We start from the raw sequence: 23434 nt of genomic DNA on the forward strand, positions 1-23434 counted from the left end.
TGTATATTTAAAAATCGGATTATTTTTAAATTTTTCAGTAATATACAAGTTTATACTTAGTATATATTAATTCTTCTAATAAATTAATCCTAGAATGAAACACGTTGCTTGCAGTTTGTTTGATCAATAGTACCCCTGCGGCCCCCTGCCCTTGCCCTACCTTTCATATTATTTTGCAATTATTAATATCAGCTTAATTCACCGAAAAATGAACGACAGTGAGATCGACAACTTGAAGACCGAATTAGAGCAAGAAAAATCATGCAGGTCTAAAGTTTCCAAAGATATGTCATAACGCCTTTATACCTACTTATTCAAGCTGGGTGTGTTCATTCTTTGTTTTTCGAAATTTTTATTTTCAACAGAGATGCAGCATCCTGGCAGAACGATGATTTCCAAAAGCAAATCGTATCCGTTCAAGACGAGCTTCGTAAATCCGACTATATTTGGGACAATGACGAAGACTTGGAGCGAGAGAGTTCGAGGCACAAACATCTGCTGGACGCAATAGACCAGTTGAAAGTAGAGCTACCTATATGGAAGGAGAAGTTGAAGAACGCCAAAGTTTGCGGACCAGGTATGATGCAAAATACACCTTAAGAATGTATTACATCTGTAAAGTGGCCATGCACTTTTGCAGTTGTATGTACCTAAGTAGAACTATCCATGAACTATAAAGTACATGTAATTAGGACACTGTCCACGATGGTACTTTTCAAACAGCTTTTATTACTGATGTGCTGTACAACCAGCAATGCTATCTTGCTATGATATTTACATCAGGAGCTTCTTCATAAGGATGAAAATCTGAAGATATGACTTTTTTCAGACTGCAAGTTGAAGCATGATGATCTAAACATTAACCTCGACATTCTTACTCCAGTAAGTATTACTTTGATATCTATATATCTAGCTTCACCAAACCCAAGGAAAATCTCCGTTTACTCTTATTTAGGGGTCTACATAAACTGGTCACATCAGTAAGGGTAAGGACGGATGCAAGGGTTGTCAAAGCAATCAATGTTTAAAGTGTTCGACCACGGGCAACTTTTTACCGCGACATTTTTGTCTCTTGGATACGTTTCGTTGAAAAGTTGTGTCGCTACTTAAGTTGTGGCGCACTTTCATACTAAAGCATTGCGGTCTACACGGAATCAACAGACAAAAAAGATGGATGAAAATCTTGTTCAGAGGATGATGAATACTATTTTCAGAAAAGTCCGTAATTTTGTGCATAAACATACTGAATGATTAAAATATATGTGACACGCTATAAATTAATAAACGATCTTTTATATTCTGCAATAAAAAATATTGTTTACTTTTTTCTTTTCATTTAAAAATTAAATTCCTCCCATCGCGTACCAATTCTAAATTAACTATGCTTTACTTAGCCCATAGTCCGATAGTATCAGAGACAAAAAGTTGCGGCGACAAAGTCGCCTGTGGGCGCATACCCTTAGGAGAGAGGAGTCACATCATTATTTACTTAAAAAGGGTCGCATAGTCAATTTCTTTGCCCAGGCCCTGAGGATTCGCCCTTGCACATCAGATATTGATCGATATATTTCAGGCTGAGCTACTTCGCACCGTGAAGCGGTTTGAGAGGATCAAGACCGACCTGATCAGCACTCTTCGCAGCAAGGAGTGGCGCCTGGATTCCGAGTCCAAGGTAAAACTCTTTAAATACACTTTTTTTTATTCAAATCTGCAATCGGCTGTTCTATTCCAGCCATAATTACAAGCGCGGATCCAGCTTCGTGCAATGGTAAAGGCCCAGAGGGGAGTTTTAATTTTAGGGAGTTTTTAAAAGAAGAGTCTCACAAAAATCCCTAAAAAATGCAGTTTGCCCCCTCATTTCCCAATCGGATTCCCACTGTTAAAATATATTCGCAAATAGCATGCTGACCTTCAGAATTCCTGAAATGTTAATTTTATTGGCATTCGTTACTGCACGCGAGCTGAACGCGGAGGTCGGGAAAGTGGCCTGGTTAATGCATGACGAAGAAATTGGGACACGGTAAATTGATTCACGATACTTACGTACAGTTTTTAACTACCTACTTATTATCTTGATTATAGTTTTTTTTTTAAATCGGGACTTAATCGCGTATGACTATACATATTAAACTGATCTCAGTGATCTCCAAACTTTCAGGGACGGCGTTGTCCCCGTGGTCTCGGAGAAGACTGGCTTGAAATGACATCAACACCTGACAGTCGCGCGAGTTTTTCGAACTACCCGCTTGGTTTTGATTATCAACTTGAACTGTTTGCGCACTAGGGATGTTACTCTGTCGACACACAACACTGACGATATACGATTTAACGACTGTCTTTATTTTCCGCTTACACTTATTAATGGGATTGCAGGATGAGATTAAAACCAAAGTTGCGATTCGTCCCGATTTTAAAAATAGTTATGTGTCTTACGTGAATTTAAATCAGTTTATTTTTGTTCACTTAATTTTCCGGTTCGAAGGAAACTTATATTACTCAAGTTTTTCAAGGGTTGGGGTTGTCAGACTTGACTCGTCATGCAGCGGTGATTTCCGTTGATATGTCTGTTAACTGTGGTAGATGCATCCCACCGAATTTAGCATTCACTTAATTTTTTGCTAGGAATTTCCCATAGAATTCTGCGGCGTGATGTTGATATATCTGTTAACTGTGGTTGATCGTGAATGACATGATTATAATGATTTATAACTGAATGTAGTGTTAATAAAATGTATGTTTAAGTTTAAATAGTGCTCACATAAGAGATCGCATGATGTCCTTGTACCTTTGACCTATACTTACATATATAAACTTTGTACAGTCAACTACAAGGAGAAGTATCCACTTTTTCACCTTATTTTGTAATGCAAATAATGCAATAAGGTGAAAAAGTGGCTACATCTCTTTGTAGTCGACTGTACCATGGTTTGCAAAAACGATTATCTTATCTTACCTTTTGTAGTTGTTCGTCCGTGTGAACGACCAGCGGACTTACCTGCAGAACGAACTGATGATCTGCCAGAACAACATCATGCGTCTGCAGAGAAACGGCTCGTATTGGCAGTAAGTATCTTATCGTTTTACTTTAAGTAAGGTACAGCGGGGCAAATCTCGACTGGGGGACAAATGTAACTGATCCATTTTTTCCATGTTTTACAATGTTTGAATTATTAAATAGAGTGTCCACCGGTTATGTATGTTACTAGCTTTGGCCCGCGGCTTCGTTCGCGTTAGAAAGAGACAAAAGGTGGCCTATGTCACTCTCCATCCCTTCAACTATCTCCATTTAAAAAATCACGTCAATTCGTCGCTCTGTTTTGCCGTGAAAGACGGACAAACAAACAGACACACACACTTTCCAAAAAATGGATTAGTTACAATTGTTCCCCAGTCGAGATTTGCCTCGCTGTACCTTAACGACATTTAATGACATACAAAATTCATATTTATAAATACCTACAGAATCTATTTAGTTTTGTTCAAAAGGCATATGAACCCGGTCAACCTATTGAGTATATGTTGTCATTTTTTTCTGTCAAGCTAGAGTCGAGAAATGAGAGGATATCACGAACTATATATGTAGATATAGATGGCGACATGTTTTTTACCTATATTTAAATGATGATGTAAATTCGTACGTGACTGTGGCCCTCAGGTTGCCCTCAGGTTTCGCAGTGATGAAGTTCCTTTCGGAAACCGTATGGATCTAAATAAACACTATATACGATTTTTTAAATCCTGGACCTCAAAGGATGAAAAAAAAGCTAGGTACAATAAATAGATCGGGAGTAGGTGTCAAAGTCAATTGGTACTTGAATGGTCCTTGTATAAAATTAGCACATTGGCCTGTCCCATCACATTCTAACGCGAGTTATTCTTAAAGATCAATCTCAAATATTAAATTAAATACCTGGTGCCGTAGCCGAATGGCATTTCTGCGACGTGAAACGAAAACGAAACGCTACGAAGGTAGTCAGGCTCTGTCGCGCCAACACGCAATAGCGATAGAGATAGATATCTACGAGCGTTTCGTTTCGTGAGCGTTTGTGCCATTCGGCTACGTACCGTTTTTGTGTGTCTTTGGTATTTCAATTGTATTGACCGCCGCTGTGGGTATGACCCTCTAGAAACGTCTCCAGACGAGACGAGCGAATGCTGGACAAGCGAAGACCTCTCCAGAAGGTCCTAGGTTCGGGCCTAGCCCCGCGCCTGCCCCCCATCGCCACCTAATGTGCTTCACCACTACACCATTTCACCAGGTATTTATTTATAATTCTTAATTTCTGAGGGGGCATTTTCGTGAGAAGTATCACCAAAGATATTTTTTTAGTACAGATGGTGCTTTTTTTACGCACTAGTGCGAGAAGTGGTTCATTATGTCAGGTCGAAACTTGGTATGGCCATCTGTACTGAAAAACGTCGTACGATACACGTGCGAAAAGGAACTTCCTTTTTTACGCACTAGTATCGTAATTTACTATTTTCTAAGGTAGGTAAATTGTATGCCTTTCCTACACAGAATCACGAGCCCTTTCGATCTAAAACAAAAAACAAGGGACAAAAAAAATGGTCCCAAAATTTTTATAATTTTACATGCTTCCAAAAAAAAAAATTTAAAAAAAAAAACGTTTTTAGGATACTTTTCGTGAAAATGCCCGAAGACGAATTCATTTGATCGTACTTAGTCGTTTAATAATAGGTAAGTAGTTTTTTGTTCCCGTAAGTTGACGATGCAAAAGATAAAACCTCTGGCAGTTCATTTTGGTAAACTTTTCTTGACACCAACATTTTGTTTGCAATAAATTAATGTTTTGTAATCTTGATACCTAATTATCTAGTTTGATTAAGATAACAATTATATAGTTATGTAAGTATGTGCATATTTTATTAGAAATAGTAGGATACAATTTTTAGATTTGTAGACGGCAAAGCCAGCACTGTTACGTGTTTATAGAAAATAAATATATAATATAGCAAATTGTATATGACAAATCAACAAATCAAATAATATACATTATACATACCTATGCTTACCTAAATATAGACCAGAACTATCTATTCTACTCTGTGCTATGACGCAAAAAAATAAAGATGGTCAAGCAAGTCTTGTCACCAAACGAAATTTTGCCAAGGAGTGGAATTCCTTGCCGACGGCTATATTTCCGAGCTCTTATAAACCGGCAACCTTCAAATCAAGAGTGAACGCATCTTCTGGGCGAGCTCACTTCATCGTAGGCCACGTCTTTGCCTTTGGCTAGTCTGTGGTTAAGAGTAAGCCCATTTATAATTAAAAAAAAGAAAAATTTAAGGCTCACCTGCCAGTTGTATGCATAAAGCGCGTGCCTTAATAAACCTTGTAGTTGTCGAAATCATCGACGTTCAAGAATATTGCGCCTTTTTTTAGATTTGCTCGATTGCGTCTTTTTTTACGAGTAATATTACTGAATATCAATCAATGCCAATACTCCTGATTAATAAAATACACGGTTATAAATATATTGTAATAAGTATGTATTTTTAAAAGTTCAGGTTATATTTGTAGTTTCAATTCCTCAAGAATTTTGCGCGTTTTTTAGATTTGCTTGATCGTCCTTTAATATTACTAAATATCAATCAATGTCAATACTGCTGATGAATAAAAATACACGGTTATAAATATATTGTAATCTAATAAGTATGTGTTAATAAAAGTTTAAGTTATGTTTGTAGTTTCAATTCCTCGTATTCCTGTACTTAGCCGGTGCTTCCACTAGCGCGCTCAGGTACTCCGATTCTGGATTTTCGTACGGGTTGCTGAGCGACGATGCTGGGAATAATAACGAATAATTTATTAAATAAAACACACAATAATTACCCATATAATTACCTATGGAATTGAAAAACGAGCAATCGGAAGGATCCTATTGTTGAACCAGGAGCGAAGCGAGTGGTTCGAGAATAGAATCCAGAACTTGCGAATTTTTCAACACACGAGAAATAAAATAGGTACATTTGCACCCGAGTGTAACACAAAACTTTTCCCTTCACTATTAGCGAGGAAAGCACAACACAAAAAACGCGATTATCACTGCTTCCAGTAGTTCCACAGGTGGTAAATTTTCTTCATCACTCACTTTTTATAAATTTTAAAGCAGAAAATTTGTCTATATTCAAGGTCAAATTACTTCACCCACTAGTGGATAAAATGCGTTTTTACCCGCTGGTATTAAATGATAAAACACGTGTGTTCGAGCTAGTGAGGGAAAAATACTATTATGTCCGAAAAATTACGTTAAGGGATACCTTAGGTACCTAGTCAAACTAACCAAGTTTTGTGAAGCATAGCATAGTCATTAGGTTGTACTTCTTGTTTTAAAAAAATACTTAAATCAATAATATAGCAGCAGCATGATTGTACAGTGTGCGTAGCCGAATGGCACAAACGCTCCCGAAACGAAACGCTAGTAGATATCTATCTCTATCGCTCTTGCGTATTGGCGTGACAGAGCCAGACTACCTTTCGCGGCGTTTAGTTTTCGTTTCGCGTCGGTGAAATGCCATTCGGCTACGGCACCAGCGTGCGTAGCCGAATGGCATTTCTCCGACGCCAAACGAAAACGAAACGCCGCACCAGTTAGTCTGGCTCTGTCGCGCCAATACGTACGAGCGATAGAGATAGATATCTACGAGCGTTTCGTTTCGTGAGCGTTTTGTGCCATTCGGCTACGGCACCAGAAGTGACTTACGTTGATAACAGCGCCGCTTGTCGGCGCGCAGCCGCATGCGCCGCGGACACGCGCACACATACCCGCCCGCCACGTTCACACACGCGTACTCGCACCCGTCTGTGTCTAACTCGCACTCGTTCATATCTGAAATAAATAAATTAATGCTGCATAATATACATATAATATACGAAACACTTCAGTTCGTTTGCTGTGCGCGTGCCGCGGCCGAAAGGTGTAGTTTTTCGGCGGTTCCGGGACAACCTGCCGAATCCCACACCGGGGCAAACGACGCAACGGAGCCACGCTGAGACGTCATCGCCCAAATCAATTAATTAATTTCCTCTTTCTTTGTCTCTTTTTTTTGTCTTTTTCTCTCTGTTCTTGTTATCTAAGTTTTGTGATGCATTGGTTATAATGTAAGGTCATGTAAACATGTTTTTTTAATAAATAATAAAAATTAACCGCAGATAAACAACGCTAAACAAGTTGGAGGGGCTCTACTAGTACAGTCGAGTTTATAAATGTGTACATTTTTTCACCTTATTGCTACGAGTTAAGATGAAGAAATGTACAGATATTAATGGACTCGACTGTACTTGGCAGCTGGGCCAATACTTGCCGAGCATGATGCATTTCAGCGTCATATCAGGCCCCGTAGCCGAATGAAACGCAGCAGAAATATAGTCTGGCTAAGTCGCACCCATACGCAAGAGAGCGATAGAGACAGATTGCGGCGTTTAGCGACGCAGAAATGCCATTCGGCTACGGGGCCTGAAGTGATTGCTGTGATTGTCACTGGCAGAACAAGTCATGCGCGGATTCAGGGGGGGGTGTGTCATGGGGATGACCCCCCCCCCCCCCTGGAGCCTAGATTGGCCATACAGATAGACCACGTGACCCCCCCTCTGGGGTCTGGGCCTTTACCACGTGATCCCCCCCCAGGGCATGAAGCTGGATCCGCGCTTGTAACAAGTAGGTACTTACTCGTTGATTAAAATACCTATTGAATATAGCACAGTCGCAGGACGTCAATGACTCAAGTCAGCGTAAGTGCGTTTTCACATTATCCGATCCGATATCGGATGTCGGAAGGATTTTAAAGGCAAAAATTAGATGGCTTAAATGTATGGAATATCGGTCCTTACATCCGATATCGGATCGGATAATGTGAAAACGCACTAAGGAAATCCAACATACCTAAGCTGAAGGTGCACACAGCAGTTAACTTTTGTCGAACAACACTCTAACAGTAAGTATAGTTAACTACGTGCTACAGAATGATAAAATACGAGTAATGTAAACAAGAGTAAAAAGAAGTTGTGAGTATATTTAAAGTAACATACAGGTCGATCGCGATTAATTAACATTATTATACCTTTTTTCTCAACGTTTCGGCCAGGTTGCACTGGCCGTGGTCGCGGAAGACTGACGTCCCAGCAAAGTGTCACCGGAGATGTAAACACCACAAAACTACCCGATATTAATTTATATAAATGTTCGGGGTAGACAAATACCGGGGTAGTGCAACCTGGCCGAAACGTTGGGAAAAAAGGTAAAATAATGTTAATTAATCGCGTTCGACCTGTATGTGACTTTAAATATGTGTACAAAGCGCGAGAACTTAAAGTGTTATAAGTTGTGAGTATGTTCGTCTCACCCATGCACCGCAGACCGGCACCCAGAGAACTGTATCCAGGCTGGCACCCACATTGGTACCCGCCGACTGTGTTGACGCATATCTGCGTCACGTGGCAAGGGTTCTTTATTAAACATTCGTCGATATCTGCAAATATTGCGTTTATTGAATTACAGTATCATATTTTATTGAAAAACAAACAGATAACAACTATAAATAAACTTAGAAATAAGGAATAAATAAAATAAATTAGATTAAATTAAAATAACTTATAAATAAAAAACCTCATCCAGGTCGCTGCCACGTAACTATGTTATAATATGCTTGCCACGTTGGATGGCAATGCTTATACGTTGAGCAAAATATTGGCCAGCCCTCTGGTCACCTGTGATGTGACGTCAATTAGGTGGTTGATAGAATTTTAGAAGCAACGATTTTCAGTACTCATGTAACAATCAAGAGTCTACTTTCATTGCTTCTCTGTTCTCTAAAACAGATTAATTTTAGTTATTCCTTACCGTCACAGCTCTGAATGGTGTCGTTGTGCGTGAACCCCGGTTCGCAAGGACCCTGGTTAGGGTTCGGTACCACGTGACCTTCGTACACTGGAGGCTTAGATGTAGCTGTAAAAATATAAATATATGTTCTGAATAGATATATTAACACGCACTAAACCGCCTAAAACAGTTTAAAATAAATTTGAGCTCTATGACACATTCCTTTTAACGTTACTGAGGTTCTAAAAGAATTATAACGCCATTTATAGTATAGTACTAATCCTTTGTAGATGATTACTTACCGCCTGTTAATGTATCTGAACAATTTGCTCTAATTTAATTATTATTCATCTTTATTTAGGTAATTATTAATCTCAATACATATTATATAAGGTGTAACCAAATTAGTCACGGATATTTTAAAGGACGTTATTTAACATCAAAACCATTAACTTTCACTAGAAATTATAACAAAATTTCCATATGATTTTTTTTGCTTTCATAATTCATAATTTATTGCATAATAATCATGTTCATGTGATACAAGCAGGTGTTACAATAAGGTAGGTTCACACATGAACCCTGTTAGGGCACAGCCAGTATTCCTTAAAACTAAATTACAGCTAGGAAGTGCAGGTACATTCATAAATTACAGTTATTATTAGCATTTTACCACTTATGTTTAAAGCATAAGGCTAAGCTGGTTTTATATAGTTTTAGTACATTTTATTTCATTTACCGAATAAAAAAAAATCTAAATAACCATTCCCTTTAATGTAATTGCATGTCAGGATGTTTAACGCTGTCTGACATGTCACGTTAACATTGTCTAGAGACGTCTCATTTAACTATTTTATTAACAGAGTGTTTTAACATAGTAATTTTGTTTCCTAGTTTTCTCAAAAAAAAACATAACAAAACCTATGATGTTTCTTACATAAATATACTCCAGGAGCGGAGTTCTATCAGCCGTAAAAATATCTGTGACTAATTTGGTAACACCCTATACATGGTGCAGCCGGTAGGATCTTAATCATTTAATTTCATACATTTATACTTACTTCAGACTTTAACAATGTCAATTCAAGTTAAGTCAAAATATTCTTTATTCAAATAGGCTTACAATAAGCACTTTTAAGTACTTTAATGGCTTAATATAACAGTGAAATAGTCTTTGCTTTTGCAGTTCGTCCTGTCCGCAGATGTGCGTCACGACTTCACATCGTAAAGTCGTGACGCACATGTGCGTCAAGTACAAAAATAATAATAAAAACTCACCCGGAGTATAAAAATCTTCTGTGCCCGTGTCTACCACTTCCGGTTGGAATTCGAAAGCTGCTTCCGGTGTGTAAGGACTCTGGTAGGTAAATGAAAATAGTTTTATAAAAATCGCGTGACGGTTTACAATATCTAAAGTATAAAAATTGGAAACATGTCACTGCATATAAAGCAAATATAAGTACTCACATTTTCAAACTCATCTTCATCTGTGTTGAAGACTTCGTTTTCTGACGAATCACACTTAGGCAGATCTGGACATTTCCTGATCTGTTGGAAAGATTTTCACATTAGGTACAAAAAAAAACATTTTATGCTAAGAACAGCATACATAGATAGATAGATAGATAGAATACTCTTTATTGGCACACCTCAGCAAAAGATACAGAAAAAATATACAGTGAAGACAAAACAAATGCTTATAAATAGAGGCAGACAACAGGCGGTCTTATCGCTAAAGAGCGAACTCTACCAGACAACCTTTGGGTAGCGGAAAAAGAACATTATCAAAATCATAAACTATACACAATCATAATATACATACAGTACGTGAGAGTTCAGAAGGGCCTTCGGATTTTAAAGCGTGTCACAACTAAATATGTAAGTCAAGGACTGTACATTTTACTATTACGTACCATTCATCACAACCCGAAGACCCTTTGAAATATCACGGACTGTAGGTTGAGTTGATATTGTTTCACTGTAATGTAAAGTAATCTTTACTCAAATTAGGTACAAAGCCGCATTTGCTTAATAATCCCGGTAAGGGCATTTATTTGTGTGATGAGCAACAGATATTTGTTCCTGAGTCATGGATGTTTCCTATGTATATAACTTATAAGTATGTATTTATCTATTTAAGTATGTATATCGTCGCTTAGCACCCATAGTACAAGCCATGCTTAGTTTGGGACTAAGTTGATCTGTGTAAGGTGTCCCCAATATTTATTTATTTATTTATTTATTTAATAGGGATGACGACTACATAAAAAATGGCATTCTGTTCAGTCCGTCAGTTAGATCGTCCAAAAATACTGAACACATAATTTTTCGCTTTTTCTAATTAATGAAAAAATACAAAGATATAGATCATCAAAGTTCCGGGGTGGGGGCTTGTGACGTCACTTCTAAGTAAAAATTGTACCTAGGTGTGACGTCACGCGAAACTTCAACGGACTGTACCGTCGTCATTTTTCGTTTACAAGAAAAAAAAAAAAATACGTGTCTAATATTCTTTGATAATCTAATTGACGGACTAATTAGTTTTTTTTTGTCGTCTCGCCAATTCAGCTGATTTTAAAGATTAAAACTGAATAGGCTTCGGACACATTATAGGACGCCATATTTATTTATAAGTCGCTACTTATTAGAATACATACATACATACAATCACGCCTGTATCCCATAAAGGGGTAGGCAAAACACATGAAACTACTAAAGCTTCAGTGCCACTCTTGGCAAATAAGGGGTTGAAAGTAAACGAAACTGTGACATTGCAGTGACAGGTTGCCAGCCTCTCGCCTACGCCACAATTTAAGGGGGGGTTATTAGAATAACTATTCTATGCGCGGATCCAGGGGGGGGGGTCATGGGGGTCATGACCACCCCCTGGAGCCTAGGTTGGCCATACAAATATAAGTATGTACCTGCACGTTGTCGCCTTGACAGCGCCCTTTCCTACAGCGCCTCGTCCGAGCCTGGTGCCGGTACCGCAGGTAGACGAGCAAGCCGACCACTTGGCCCAGCCAGACCATTGGCCTTCCATCTCCTGAAAACACACACCAATGTCACAGATGTCTTGCTGAAGCGCTGGTGGCGGAGGGGTACACCTCGGACACTGGCGATCAAATATATGAAAGAGGCGCGATCCTAGCACACAGTTTAAAGTTCGTGTAGGTGAACGCGTAACTATGCTTGTATGAGTAAAATATGACAGGTCGACTGTTCGCGTTTTTGACAGGCGGTAACTGTGAGGTAACCGAGAGGGGGTGGGCGGCACTTTCAGCGGGGAGCGGGAGTTGCCATACTGTACGATAGTACTCTTTATTATACTGTGCTAGGGGTAAGAGCGTGCGATTTTCGATCCGGAGGTCGCGGGTTCGAACCCCGGCTCTACCAATGAGTTTTTCGGAACTTATGCGCGAAATGTCATTTGATATTTGCAAGCCGCTTTTCGGTCGAAGGAAAACATCGTGTGGAAACCGGACTAATTCCAGTAAGCCTAATTAGTAGTTACCCTTCTGGTTGGAAGGTCTGATGGCAGTCGCTTTCGTAAAACTAGTGCCTACGCCAAATCTTGGAATTAGTTGTCACAGCAGACCCCAGGCCGTGGCAAATGCCGGGATAATGCAAGGAGAATGATGATGATGATGATGTTATAGATGTTATTCTCAAATTGAATTGTTGTTGCCTTTTATTTTATTAGGCTCGGTCTCCATTGGCGCAGCCGGTTGGATATTATCCCGAATCTATAATTCCATTGTTTATTAATCGTGACTGCTTTTTTACCTGTTCTGACCCTTTAGCACAACTTGCCTTATCGCGCGCGAGTCCATACATCGCGACTTCAAGTATGGACTCGCGCGCGACAAGACAAAGTTGTGCTAGAGGGGCTGATCTATTTTCAACGATGGAAAATCAAGAGCATGTTTGTTAGTGCGTTTTCACATTATCCGATCCGATATCGGATGTCGGACCGATATCCCGTATATTTACGCTGCCATCTTTGATTTTTTCCTTTGAAATCCTTCCTACATCCGATATCGGATCGAATAATGGGAAACCGCACTTATAATAATGTTCAATTCAATTAAAATAATATCAAATGTTTTTAAGGTTTACGCACAGGGTTTACGCATCTCTTGCAATGTTTTGCTGACATTCAGATGAAAGATTCATCATTCGCCCAGGATCGAGAAAAATTGAAGATTCTTCTAAGAGCCCTTTGTCCCTAGTAAGGGATAACAAGAATACCTCATCATCATCATCATCATCATCATCATCGTCATCATCATCGTCATCATCATCATCATCAGATGAAAGGATAAAGCGGCAAATTAAATGACTTATACCTATTTTTAACCCCCGACGCAAAAACGACGGGGTGTTATAAGTTTGACGTGTCTGTCTGTCTGTCTGTGTGTGTGTCTGTCTGTGGCATCGTAGCTCCTGAACGGATGAACCGATTTGGATTTAGTTTTTTTGTCTGAAAGTAGAGTAAGTCGGGACTTAGTATCTTAGCCATGTTTTATAAAAATCGGTCTACTATGTCGCGGTCGGGGGTTTTTCAAAATTTTAATTTTGTGGTTAGGTTAGCTACAGTAGAATTTAATACGTTCAAAAGATAAAACTGTAATTATATGATGATAATATACCTAACTAGGTATTTACCTCACACGGTGGCATGTGACACTTCCTCTGTTCTGACCTGGGTCCCTTGCATGTCGCCTGGTCGAGAAGAAATTTGTCGGATTTGCTGTTCTCATCTGCAATACATGACACAATGAAGCGTTATCAAATAAGAACTATAGTCAAATAAGGGTTTCCCCAGACCTATCGAAATCGGCGCGAAATGTGGATGTCAATTTCAGCCAGTCTGCTCCGAGACCACTGGGACAATTCCGTCCTTGAAGTTTAGTTTAGTTTAGTTTATTTATCTCGTTTATACAAATTTCACACAATTAAAATTTACATTTCAGCTTATATTACTATTCGTATAACGATCGTTACAAAAGAAATAATAAAATAAAATTACAAATAAAAATGGAAAAAAGTAGTGTGAACAAAAAAAATATTAAAATGTCATATTGGTAAAAATAAAATAAATACAGGTTTAGTACTACATAGTACAAATCAAAAATAAGAGGAGGTTAGTGTTTAAAAGCGATTAAGTCCCGTTTGCAATTTTAAATATGTGTAAAAATCGTGAAAGTTTAAATATGAAGACACTTACGCATCGCAAAGAATATTCATACTATTCGATTTTTGGCCGTTGAATGCCGATTCCGCGTCGATAGGTTTGGGGAGACCCTTGTATTTTAAAAGAGACTTCATATGTTTTTGTTGAAACAGTAAATATATTTGTAACATTATATTATAAACACTAAGTTCAATATCAATACATATGGTGGGCGACTATGAAGGCCCTCTGTCCTATTTAACCCTTAAAATGCATAGTGATGTATATATGCATCATGCATTTTTGACTTTATTGACTGCATGTCAAAATTCAAATTTGAAAAATCTTTGTCAGGGTCATGCATTTAAGGGTTAAGGGACATAAGAATAAGTCAAGTACAAGGTAAGTGAGGGGTACGCACCAATAGTGACTGTGTCGTCACTGTACTGACAGAGCCGGCCCCGCGTCTGCCGTCCGAGTCCACAAGTCACGTTGCAGAAACTCCACGCGGACCAATCGCTCAATTTGCCGGGAACTGTTCAAAATACAATAAAACATCGGATTGTAGTCTAAGGATTAACATTTTCGCACAGAGAACCTCCTATAGAGTGCCAATCTTGTAAATTTTGTGCGTGCTACAAATCACCAGTGCTTGGGGCGCGAGGAGCGGGAGGGGAATGTGTTTAGCGCGCTGCGATTGGTCGTTTCAAGGACGGCGGGCAGTCGCGCCAGATGAAAAGGGACAGAAGTATGACTGTCCCTCTACTGTCGCGTAAGTAGCCAGTGTAAGTTGACCTATGCTGGCTCTGAATAAATTATAAATATGACTTATTTGTGGAATGAAATACCGTCCGTTTTTAAATTGGAACTTCTTGTTACCTTTCCACACCATTTCACACTACAGGTGGACAGGATCTTTAAGGCATCAAAATACCTTTTTCAATTTTTTTATTGCGAAAAACACGAGCTGCTTTCGGGTCGGTTACTTGGTCGTTACTGATCGGGCACGGCGAGCGCCTGCGCTTATATCATGGCAACTACAAGTAAGGCTGGTGACCGCCAGTCGTCTTGTAATGGATGTCTATAGGGGTTGGTCTGTGCATTTTCGTTGTGATTTTAGGATTCAGTCCTATTTCCATAGAAAATAAAATTACATTTTATATATACCTTTCCATACAACACGTTATAGAACCTTTTGCTACTTGGGTATTTACCTTGTGCAACGACATTGTATCGCCTGTGTGTGGACCCAGCACTGTTTTCGGCCACGCAAATGTACTGGCCCGCGTCGCGAGGCGTCAGACTCCATACCACTAGTAGGCTGTTGCTCAGTACTTGGTGGATGTTGCTTGAACTACCGCTTAGTTGCAGGGTATCCTGGTAATGTGTAAGTATTTATTCAAATGAAAGTCAAAGACAAATATCTAAAACTAATTTAGTATTTGGTGGTTTGATTTAAAAGTATAGTTAACGAAATATAAATGAGTAAAATATAGTAGAGTTGAACTTGTCAAATAAGTTGAGTGTTTCGACAATATTCTTGCTTGGCTTGAAATGTATTAATTTTCATTTAGTATTTGGTGCAGGGTTGAAGTCAGTAAAAATGCTCTCAAATGTATAAATTTAGGGATAAATCAACACTTCGTCTTTCCAATATTAGCTCCTATACATCATGTCGTTTTTACAGTTGAAGATAAAAAGACGTACCTTCAACCAAGAAATCTTTGGCATCGGATGTCCATCAACTTCACACTTCAATACAAGGCTGCGTCTCAACGGCACAACTCTCGTCTCGCTGATATTAGCTCCTATATTGCCAGCAATGGATGGTGCCTTTTCGATCGTCACGTCGAATATTACTTCGGTGGTGCCGACTTTGTTCGTCATTATGCAGGAGTAGAGGCCGGAGTCGGATGTCTCAATTTTGGGTATCATCTGTTAATAATTTAAACAATAGATGAGCAATTCCCGAAAAGTTTGTACATTTGGATACCAGATTTCTATACATTTTCGGTAACAAAAAAGAAAGGTTTCATATAAACAACCTAGGACATTTTGGGAAACCTAGTGGATTTTTATCAGCCTACCAATTTTTATCAAAATTGGAGACGTGATCCAAATGTAAAAACTTTTCGGGAATTTCTGAGTAACACATTAAAAACTAAACTAAACCTAACTTAACCTAGGGGGACTACATTGTATCCACAGATGTCTCCCAAGTCGCTGCCAGTACCTAATGTGCCCATAAGACAGGCCGCGTTTCCTCGCTCGATGGCGATGCCAATGCGTTGAGCGAGGAACGAGCCAGCCTTAGTCCGTTTTCACACTATCCGATCCGATATCGGGTGTCGGAAGGATTTCAATAGAAAAAATCCAAGATGGCGCCTGTAATGTATGGGATATCGGTCCTACATCCGACATCGGATCGGATAATGTGTAAGCGCTCGGTTTCATAGGCAGGACCACTATCTATTTTAAGCTAAAAAATGGAAAATGTGTATAACTATTATTGACATTTGAACCTGAAAAAAATATGAAAAGCGCGATAGAACCCAAAAAATGACATTTCAAAAATTCTGGTGAAATTAGTCGATAATTATGTTCTGGCCGACTAGCCGACTAGTCGGCCGACTAATCGGCCACCCAAGCGCCGACTAGTCGGTAGTCGGCCTAGTCGGCCAAATCACTAGTCGGTACATCCCTAGTAAGCGCAGTTACGGTCACCAGTGAACTTAATTAAAAAATATTGGAGCCGTTGAAATAGTTTTAGGGCCTCCGGCCCCCATGGACCCAAAGTTTTGACAGCAAAGGCAATGCAAAAACGTAACCATCGCCTAGAGATGCGTATTTGCGACGTTTTGCAGCCTCCGCTATAGCGGCCTACAGGCTAATATTATTTACAAATAATATTAGAGAATTTTTTAAGTTAACTCTGCAGCAAGTTAGCAGCACATAGCGTGGAAGTGTTATTTTCGACGTTTATGGTAAAAGTTACACACCCTAACGGCTCAGCCACGACATTGGTCTAAGCGCGACAGCGGCGAGCGGCGGCCATACATTGAAGCGAGACACAGCGATGGGACTTTTCATTCGCACATATGGTTGCCGCTCACCGCTGTCGCGCTTAGACCAATGTCGTGGCTGGGCCGTAAGGTCACACCTCGGACACTGGCGATCAAATATATGAAAGAAGCGCGTTCCTAGCACACAGTCTGAGCACGTGTAGGTGAACGAGTACTATGCTTGTATGAGTGAAATATGACAGGTCGGCTGTTCGCGTTTTTGACAGGCGGTAACTGTGAGGTAACCGAGAGGGTATTAGTTAAAGAAATGAATAAAGGGCTTTTTTATTTTTTATAACTGTCAGGTAACCGAGAGGGGGTGGGCAGCACTTTCAGCGGGGAGCGGGAGTGGCCATACTGTATGATAGTACTCTTTATTATAATGTGCTAAGGTATTAAACTTGCAGTTAGGTTGGAAATTCGATATTGTAATTACAAAAGATATCGATTATAATTCATCAAATAGTAGCGCGTTGATGTCTTTCCCTCTTTACAGCAGCGACACGTGATTGGTCAAATCCATCGACATCATTGAGGATATAGTGAAAAGTAAGACTTTAACCAATAAGGCCGTAAAGTAGAAAAAATACTATCCTCGACTTTACGCACGCTGCGGGTACTTAAGTAACTTACCAAAGTGACATTGTCCTGAGACAGTGACAGTCTGGTTGTGTTGATGAGTTCCGTGTAGGGCTGCTTGATCCAGAAGACGTAAGGTAATGGACTACCTTCGACCGGACAGGTTAGGGTTAAAGGTCTGCCGACTCGGATTGATGTCGAATGGGAGTCTTTAGATGGCGGTGGTGGAACTGTAACAGAATGTGAATAAATTAAAAAGGTTATAAATTTACAACTAAGTTCACTCTATAAAGCCTCATAATAAACAGCTTGCGAAACGGACGTGTGACTTTCCTTTAATGCACCTATGCACATATATTACATTGGCGATCGACGGTTAAATTATGGACTATTGATGCGTGCAAAGACATACGAGTGTTTTTTTTTATTTGTTAATGTTTGTTCGTAACGTGATAAGTGCATATGAGTTAAACTACGGTGCGGTTAATTGTGGGCCTGTGTGTATCGCGGTACATATAAGTACAAAATGTCGGTTGGAAAGATCAAGGCTTTTGAAGTAGCTTCTGGTAATTGGACAATGTACATCGAGCGTCTGGAGATGTATTTTAAAGCAAACGACATTAAGGAAGATGTACAATTACCTACGCTAATTGCAGTTATGGGCACAGACGCATACGAATTGTTGAGAAATCTAACCAGCCCTAAAAAGCCTGGGGATTTGAAATACACTGACGTCGTTAAAATAATGCAAGACCATGTGGAACCTAAACCTTCATTTATGGCCGAGAGGTATCGTTTTCGACTGCGGCGCCAAGGGGCAGAGGAATCCGTGGCACAGTATCTCACGGAACTCAAGAAGTTGTCGAAGCACTGCGAGTTCGACTCGTCATCATTAGAGGACAATCTCCGTGATCAATTTACGTGTGGATTAAAAAGTGACACTATAAAACAACGTCTCTTTGCCGAGAAAAATCTAACCTATGCGAGAGCGGTAAGCCTCGCGCTCTCGTTGGAAGCGGCGGAGAGGGACGCGGCTACGGTAGAACGCCCGTGTGCGAGCGAGAGCACCGTAGGCAGATCAGATATGGCGTCCGTAAATGCGATCACACCGGGACCACGTGGCGGAAATATAGGCAGTAATCGGAACAACAGTGCCAGTGCTAGCAATATGCAGAACAATGCGCCCAAATGTGCAGTTTGTGGACGGCAAGACCACCGCGAAGCAGCGTGCCGCTATAAGAACTTCACGTGTAGCAAGTGTGGTTCCGTGGGCCATCTGAGGCGGGTATGCCCGTCTTGGGGATCGGCTAGCGGCAGTAGCGGCCAGGGAGCGCCCGGCGGGCGCGGGCCGGGCGCCGCCGGCAGGCGCGGCGCGGCCGCGGGGCGCGGCGCGGGCGGCGCGCCCTGCACCACGTCCAGGCCACTTATGAGACTCCAGGGGCCGACGAGGACAATTCGTCGGAAACTGAATTGGAAGAAAATTTGCATCACCTATGTTTAAACGACTACAGACCGGTAAGCATGTCTATGCACGTAGACAACATCATATTAGACATGGAAATCGATACGGGCTCCCCGATATCCTGCATTAGTGAGGCAAACTATTATAAATATTTTAGGCATAGGCCTATAAGGCCTTTCAAATTGTCATTCACTTTTCTTGATGGGAGTAAATTCAAACCGTTGGGAATTATAAGACCGGAGGTTGTTTATGAAGGTACATTAAAAAAGTTGGAACTGTTCGTCGTTGAGGGGGTACGACCACCATTTTAGGCCGGCAATGGCTAAAAGAGCTAGGAATTAGGATACCTGTGTTAAATTGTCAGATCGAGAGTAATAATGAATTGTGTAAATTACTCGACAGATATAAGGAGCTGTTTAGCGGCGGTTTGGGGCGGTTCACGGGCGGCAAGGCGACGCTTCGCGTGAAGGAGGGCGCGGCGCCGGTGTACTGTCGCGCGCGCCCGCTGCCCTACGCGCTGCGGGACCGGGTGGACCACGAGCTGGACGAGATGCTGCGCAGCGGCGTCATCGAGCCCGTCGACACCTCGGAGTGGGCTACGCCTCTGGTGCCGGTACGTAAAGCTGATGGCGGATTGAGAATATGTGCGGATTACAAAATCACATTGAACCCGAATTTGCTGATCGATAGGTACCCGTTGCCAAAGATTTATTTATTAGTAAGGTTGAATGGGGCTCGCGTTTTCTCAAAAATTGATTTAACTCAAGCGTATAATCAGATAGAATTGGATGATTCGAAACAATATACGGTTATTAATACACATAGGGGATTGTTTAAGTACAATAGGTTGGTCTATGGTCTATCCTCTAGCCCAGGTATTTTTCAGAGAATCATGTCAAATCTACTGAAGGATATTCCACAGGTAGAAGTTTTTTTAGACGACATTTTAATTGGTACCCCAGATGTGGAATCACATTTATTGATATTGGACAAGGTTTTACAGAAGTTACATAGTCATGGTATGAAACTAAAAAAAGTAAATGTTCCTTTTTTACGGAAGAAGTTCAGTACTTAGGGTTTATTATTTCTAAGGACGGCATTAAAGCCGATCCGGCCAAAATTGAGGCCATTGTAAAAATTCCACGACCACAGAATATAACAGAATTAAAATCATTTTTAGGCGTCGTCAACTTTTATGCAAGGTTTGTAGCAAAGTTAAGTACTATATTATCGCCTTTATATGACCTGCTTAGAAAAGGCGTGGCCTGGAAATGGGGTAAACTATGTGAAACGGCATTTAAAACAATCAAACAGGTTTTAGTTAGCGCCGAGAAGTACTGATGCATTACGATCAGAACAAACCTCTAATCCTCACGACAGATGCTAGTTCGCGCGGAATTTCTGGTGTGCTGACTCAACCCTGCGCCGGCGGCGGCGGCGGCGCGCGACCGGGCGCGGCGGCGGAGCGGCCCATAGCCTATGTCTCGCGCTCACTTAATGACGCGGAGCGTAATTATTCGCAAATTGATAAAGAAGCCTTAGCCATCGTGTTTAGTTTTGAAAAATTGCATCAGTTTCTATATGGTAGACGTTTTGTGTTAAGAACTGATCATAAACCTCTGGTTAGTATATTCGGTCCAAAACAAGGTATCCCTGCGATGGTAGCGAGTAGATTGCAGCGGTGGGCGATCAAGCTCTCGGCATATACCTACGATATAGAATATGTGCGGACAGACGCGAACGGCGCCGACGGGTTATCTCGCTTGCCGGTACCGGTGAAAAATGCAACATCGCTAGACGGGCCACCCCCTGAGCAAACTTATTTGCACTTTGTACAAAATGAAATGTTGCTAGACTATCATGAAATCAAAAGAGAAACACAACGCGATCCAATTTTAGGTCGGGTTTTAAGTTATTTACGATCGAGTTGGCCAGCCGAAATAGAAATAGAAAATTTACGTCCTTATCACAATAGGAAAAGTGAACTTTACGAGGAATTAGGATGTGTCATGTGGGGACATCGCGTTGTGGTACCTAATAGCTGTCAAAAAAATATTAACTTTATTGCATGAAAGTCATATGGGTATAGTGAAAACTAAAGCTTTCACTCGAAGTTACGTATGGTGGCCCGGCGTCGATGAGGCCGTGGAGGCCATGTGTCGCGCATGCACGGTGTGCGCGGCCGAGGCCGACGCACCGCCCCGCCACGGCCCTCAGCCGTGGCCATTTCCCGCGAGGCCTTGGTCCAGGGTGCACGTGGATTTTCTAGGCCCGATAGGTGGGGAAACTTATCTCATATTGGTGGATGCGCGATCAAAGTGGTTAGAGGTTTTTCCACGTTGTAGTACCTCTGCAATTAATACAATTGAGAAACTCAGTGAGGCGTTCGCTCGCTGGGGCTTACCAAGACAACTGGTATCCGATAATGGACCGCCGTTTACGAGTCGAGAGTTGGCGGCATTTTTGACAAATAATGGTATAGAACATTTGTTTTCTGCGCCATACCATCCAGCGTCGAATGGCGCAGCCGAGGTCTCCGTACGCACGATTAAAAGAGTTATTAAAAAAGCTATTAGACAAAAGCAAAATATAAATATAGCCATAAATACTTTTTTATTACATTACCGTAATACCGAACATTGCACAACGGGAGAAAGTCCTGCCGCGTTAATGATAGGTAGGCAAATACGTACTAAATTAGATGCTATTAGACCGGATTGTGAGAAAAAAGTGCGCGAGTCCCAAAAGAAACAAATGTCTAGCACGGCAGGTGTAAAACGTACATTTCAGCCAGGTGAACTCGTTTGGGCCCGCCAATACCAGGGCGATACTAAATGGATACCGGGTCAGATATTACGGAGAGAGGGAACGACCGACTATACAGTGTTAGATAATTTAGGTAGGGGATCCCATAGGCACGTCGATCAGCTAAAGCGGCGTTCAAGTGTTTTAGTATGCCCTTCAGATCCATCAGCTTTACTCTTACCACAAGACAGACCATTGGCACCAGAGAACATGACAAGAGAAGCCGCGCCCACTCCAGGTACGCCAGAGCAAGCGGAGTCGTGGGCGACACCGCCCGGCACCCCGGGCCCGACACACCGGGCCACGACGCCCGGCGGCGCGCGCCGCAGTACACCGCCGACACCGACCGCCGGTCCCGGTAACTATCTCCAAACGTCGCCCTTGCCGCCCCCGGAACCGCCTCAACCCCGTCATGTGAGAGAGTGCCGGATTTTAAATCCACCGAAATACAAATTTTAAGGATTTACGTTAGGTGTATTTAGTTCTTGTTATGTGTGTAATCTCAATTTACCATTGTACACTTTATCGCGTTGCAATAACGTTCACGAAAGGTCCCTTAGAGGTGTTGATTAAAAAACTTAATATAAGTTACCTATGTACCTACTCATACGTACAGATAGTATTTTAAGTGGGATGAGTAGATACTGGTTACCCAAGTACATATTATAAATATTATATACCTACTCATATACCTACATTTTTAATTTTAATTACTCACGTTAAATTTGTGTAAACCCCTTACTACATGCAAAAAAAAAAAAAAAAATGAACTTAAAGTAGACGTCAAGTTGTGTATGTGTATCATATTTGCTTCGAATGCAGTAAGGAGTTTTTAATACCATGTAAGTGCATCATTAAGTTGGTAAAATTCAGAGTTAATACTAAGTTAAACTTGTATTTTTTAATTTCAATAATTAGGAACTTACCTAGATACCTGAAAAATTACATTTATTTACTTATACTTAATAATAAATAAATACCTGTTTAATACGTTCATATACCTACCTACAACGTATCAGCTGATTTGCGTTCCGGTTTAGATTTAATACGCATGCCCTTGTTGTGGTTACCCATGTATACCTATACATGTATGAGGCAATCCAGCTGTGCATTATGACGTGTATCTAGGTATAGATACAAATTGTTTACGTTATATTAAGAGGAGAGTAAGATATAGTGGTTTTGTTTGTTATAGATTTTAACGGATAATTTTCTTTAACGATGAACTATGATTAGACTTTTTGCTGGCCGACTGAGAGTTGACCTTTTTTTCATTTTGTAATAATACCTATGTTAGATTTAAGAAGAGAGTAATGATATGTATATAGGTAGGCAGTTATGAACCTACCGCCATTTAGTCTCATAATAAACAGCTTGCGAAACGGACGTGTGACTTTCCTTTAATGCACCTATGCACATATATTACAAAGCCCTTGCGGAAAAGAGTCCAATGACAGGTTATTTTGTCTGTAGGCAGATGTACTATAATAGTTTTAATGGGTTGGCAACG

At 40.7% G+C, this 23434-nt stretch overlaps 3 protein-coding genes across 4 annotated transcripts; 2 read left to right on the top strand and 1 right to left on the bottom strand.

Annotated features, from left to right (window-relative positions):
• Nucleotides 1–208: 208 nt before the first annotated feature.
• LOC125235793 lies at nt 209–4432 on the top strand. Its single transcript, XM_048142379.1, has 6 exons — nt 209–218; nt 320–577; nt 830–882; nt 1574–1672; nt 2963–3063; nt 4128–4432. The coding sequence occupies exons 1-6, from the start codon at nt 209–211 to the stop codon at nt 4228–4230; spliced, it is 624 nt and encodes a 207-aa protein (XP_047998336.1). The 3' UTR covers nt 4231–4432.
• A 1217-nt stretch (nt 4433–5649) lies between these two features.
• On the bottom strand, nt 5650–17882 carry LOC125235907 (fibrillin-1-like). Of its 2 annotated transcripts, none has more exons than XM_048142541.1 (9): nt 17712–17882; nt 13509–13603; nt 11765–11886; nt 10308–10388; nt 10119–10197; nt 8862–8966; nt 8365–8490; nt 6726–6851; nt 5650–5806 (listed from the first exon to the last, which is right to left on the bottom strand). In XM_048142541.1, the coding sequence occupies exons 3-9, from the start codon at nt 11870–11872 to the stop codon at nt 5712–5714; spliced, it is 720 nt and encodes a 239-aa protein (XP_047998498.1). In that variant the 5' UTR covers nt 11873–11886; nt 13509–13603; nt 17712–17882; the 3' UTR covers nt 5650–5711. The 2 variants fall into 2 exon arrangements, with proteins under 2 accessions (XP_047998498.1, XP_047998499.1); XM_048142542.1 differs by lacking the exon at nt 17712–17882 and adding an exon at nt 14438–14482.
• A 1296-nt stretch (nt 17883–19178) lies between these two features.
• On the top strand, nt 19179–22598 carry LOC125235794 (uncharacterized protein K02A2.6-like). The gene is made up of 3 exons (XM_048142380.1): nt 19179–19248; nt 19410–19732; nt 22085–22598. Exons 1-3 carry the CDS (start codon nt 19179–19181, stop codon nt 22136–22138), a joined length of 447 nt encoding a protein of 148 aa, XP_047998337.1. The 3' UTR covers nt 22139–22598.
• Nucleotides 22599–23434: the final 836 nt, after the last annotated feature.

Source organism: Leguminivora glycinivorella, chromosome 18 (assembly GCF_023078275.1).
Source record: "Leguminivora glycinivorella isolate SPB_JAAS2020 chromosome 18, LegGlyc_1.1, whole genome shotgun sequence".
In the NCBI taxonomy this organism is placed as follows: Eukaryota; Metazoa; Arthropoda; class Insecta; order Lepidoptera; family Tortricidae; genus Leguminivora; species Leguminivora glycinivorella.